At 38.9% G+C, this 3873-nt stretch overlaps 1 protein-coding gene across 1 annotated transcript; it reads left to right on the top strand.

Moving 5' to 3' along the window:
* Positions 1–1819: 1819 nt before the first annotated feature.
* On the top strand, positions 1820–3330 carry LOC124699513 (probable indole-3-pyruvate monooxygenase YUCCA10). The gene is made up of 4 exons (XM_047231808.1): positions 1820–2431; positions 2555–2788; positions 2883–3005; positions 3103–3330. The coding sequence occupies exons 1-4, from the start codon at positions 1820–1822 to the stop codon at positions 3280–3282; spliced, it is 1149 nt and encodes a 382-aa protein (XP_047087764.1). The 3' UTR covers positions 3283–3330.
* Positions 3331–3873: the final 543 nt, after the last annotated feature.

Below are 3873 nucleotides of genomic sequence, written 5' to 3'. Positions count from 1 at the left end.
ACGTATGAACAATTAGGAACCAGAAGAAATATCTTACACCCGAAAGTAATTTTGGCCAAATTAAAAAACCGAGCTTCTGTGCTCATCCAGAAATACCCTGTCATACTTTTTGCACAGGGATTTGAAATCGAAAAAAATAGTAAGACAAAAGACAAATTGAGTTGGTGTATACAGACTTGAAAACATCCTTGCTTAATACCCGGTCAAAGAGTCCTTGGTTCTCCATCATTATGATATGTATATCACCCTCAAATAACAACTGATTGTATCGTCATCCAATATTAGAAGAAAGGTTGTGTGTTTCCGGTTCTCTAGATGCACGTAAGTACTCATTCATGTACTTGCAGGCACAATGCACCAGTTCATTTATTTCCATGCACATGCAGTTGGTGCAAACAGGAATGTGCATGTTGTATTCGGTAGTGCCACATTACCACTTCTTGTTGCCACATGGATTAAGATCATAAACAAAATAATTACATCTCTCCTAGAGATGCATACATGAACCAATACTAATCATCCTTACTTTGTCTTTGATGTTTTTGATTGCAGGTTGGAAGAACATTAGGAGAAAAAAAAAGAGAAGAGAACGATACGTATTAAGGATTTTCTATTTCAATTTTTACTTTGTTCACTTGTAATTATGCCATTTGGATTTGATCTTCTGATTCAAACTGCATTTACATTATACATTCCAACCGTGTACATGTTTGAGTTAATAATATTCTGCTTTTTTCAAATACCGAGTTAAAATTCAGATCTAAAAATTGATCTTAGTTGTGTTTGTGCATGTAAGTCATTTAATTACTTGTTATTTACCATGTGTTCCAAAATAGCAAAATAAGCAAAGGTCATGCTCATGCCCGTTTTAATAGCTTCTTGCCAATTACTTTGATTACTAAATAACTTATATTCCTTGTCCTCGTTGATAAACCACGGCTTCTCATATGGCATCTTTGCTATACTCATGTTTTAAAAAATAAAAAATCCAAGTAGAAACAACGTTCACTCTTTGTTTTATTTTGCTACTTTACATCACCTATGTAATCTAAAATTTCCATGCACATAAGACATTCACGACTAGCGTGCAACCATCACCCAGAAGCAAAAGAGCGATAATAAGCTGCACCGGAGTTCACATATGTAGTGTGCAGATTATACCATGGCGGAATAGTTTATTCACACGAGAAAATGTTGTGGTATGCCTAGTCTAATGCAGAATGTTATCAGTCGAAGACGCACTTTGATCTCTTGGGTAATCAAATAATAATGTTTATAAATGCACAATGAGAAATCATTCCGTTTTGGTCAAAATTTTGAGAGACGTTGACTCATCCTTATCGTGTCAAATTTCAGTATATATGTTCAACAAGTGCAGGAAAGGAAAGAAACAGTTGGAATATATATAATCTGAACATATCTTTATCCTGGATGAATTTTTATTGATGATGATAGGAATTAAAAGAAAGAAACACTAATCAACAATACACTATACCCAAATATGGCTGGTTAGTTTCCAAAAGAATGCAAGAAATTGGGATTGCATTTCCTGCCTATTCTATAGCAGACATGATTTCACACCAACAATGGCATCTATAACATTCCAATTTCCATGTTATACGTGTAAATTGATCTTTATCTCTTTCCGCGTCCCTTGATCTTGACATCCGACATTTACAAGAATATATATGTCTCATATGTGACTATCTCATCCACATATTCATTCAGATAGCAAGCAAACACATACCTCTTCTTATTCTAAGTCTCCTAGCCTAGCACTGCACCCCTTCCTACAAGTTCGCCAAATCTTGTCTTTGCAATGGAGAATGTAGTGGTGCTGATTGTTGGTGCAGGGCCAGCAGGCCTCGCAACAGCAGCGTGCCTTACCCAATTGTCCATTCCCTATGTCATCATCGAGCGTGAGGACTGCAGTGCGTCACTTTGGCGCAACCGCGCATACGATCGTTTGAAGCTGCATCTTGCGAAGGAGTTTTGTGAGTTACCACACATGTCATATCCAGCTGATGCACCAACATACATACCAAAAGCCCTATTTGTCAAGTATGTAGATGACTATATTGAGTGTTTCAATATTCAACCGAAGTATCTCACTAGCGTTGAGTCCTCAACATATGACAGTGAGAAAAAAGTTTGGTCCATCGTAGCTCATGATATGGCAGAGTGCAAAAGAATAAATTTCACAGCAAAGTTTCTTGTTGTGGCAACTGGTGAGAATAGTGCAGAGAATATTCCGGTGATCCCTGGACTTCAAAATTTTCCTGGTGAGACCATCCACTCATCAAGATACAAGTCAGGCAAGAGCTTCTCCGGTAAGAGTGTGCTGGTCATTGGATCTGGCAACTCCGGGATGGAAATCGCTTACGACCTTGCGACCCATGGTGTCAATACTTCAATTGTTGTAAGAAGCCCGGTATGTGCACTATATATTTTTAGTTGAAATGGGATACAATTTCTTAGTATAACTACCACTAGAATGATATTTTAATTTATCTTGTATGTTGCTAAAGATGTGTCACACATTTTGTGGATGCAGATTCATGTAATGACAAAGGAGCTAATCCGGTTGGGGATGACACTAGCCCACCATCTTCCGCTGAATCTAGTGGATAAACTCCTTGTTACGGGGGCAAAATTCATGTTTGGAGACCTATCAAGGCATGGCATCACAATGCCAAACATGGGTCCAATGATGCTCAAGTCAAAAACTGGCCGATCCGCCGTGATTGATGTTGGCACCGTTGGTTTAATTAAAAACGGCATCATCCAAGTAAGTATATCCTTAGACATGATATAAACCTTTACATATACCATGTGTTGATTTACTATGCCGCTTTATTAATATTTTCTTTACCAATCTGTAGGTTCAAGGAAGCATTAGTAAGATCATGGGCAATACAGTTAAGTTTCAAAGCGGAGATGAAATCTCATTTGACGCAATCGTATTTGCAACCGGATACAAGAGCACAGCGAATATGTGGCTCAAGGTACTAACGATTTTTTAATGTTTCCCTAATCTAGTTAGACTCTGCATAACAATTACTAATTTTATTAACCAATTTTATATGTTATTTATGAGCGCAGAATGGTGAGAGTATGTTAAACGACAATGGGCTGCCAACCAAAGAATATCCGAATCATTGGAAAGGTGAAAATGGGCTCTACTGTGCTGGGTTGGCGAGGAGAGGATTGGCCGGTATCACCGCAGATGCCAAGAATATTGCCAATGACATTAAGTCTATGATAAACTCTATGTCCGGCTAAATTAGCCTATATATGCAGTTCAATATGCCAAGTGTGTCAGACTATTCATATATTTGGGAAATCTTCATGTATAGGCTCATATTTGGTAGTGAGTATGCTCTGGTCTTGTATGCAATATCATCAAGGGTCTTTAGGTCAACTCTTGTGTAAAAGGGCTTCCTCTTTTTTGTTGGACTTACGGTTGTCTACAGTATTCTATTTGCTTCAATTTCTATATGCAGAAGTCGTGGGATCACTAGTGTATTAGAGGAAGTCCAACCCAGTAGCTATCTGGGTCACCAAATCGAAATTAAATGAATTTAGGCATGAAAAAGAAAACTCTGACCAGGCACGAAACCACACAAGTCTAAAAATAGAGAATCGCCTGATTCCACATGGCGTGTGCCAAATTTAGGAACCTGAGGAGGAATAGAAAAATCGATGAGCTGGTCGCTTACGCTGCTCGGAAGGCTCTTCCTCTTCTTCCTTCGCTGCGCCGCCGCCGGAAGGAAAAATGGTGCACGGGCATGCGGATGTGCAACTTTACCGGTCCCAGGCTCCGCTCCGCATCTGCTGTAGGTATTCCATTCGTTTCTGGACCTGTGCTGTGTG

Source organism: Lolium rigidum, chromosome 3 (assembly GCF_022539505.1).
Source record: "Lolium rigidum isolate FL_2022 chromosome 3, APGP_CSIRO_Lrig_0.1, whole genome shotgun sequence".
Taxonomy (NCBI): domain Eukaryota; kingdom Viridiplantae; phylum Streptophyta; class Magnoliopsida; order Poales; family Poaceae; genus Lolium; species Lolium rigidum.
Note: the sequence above shows the minus strand (reverse complement) of the source record. Positions and strands in the feature narration are given on the sequence as shown.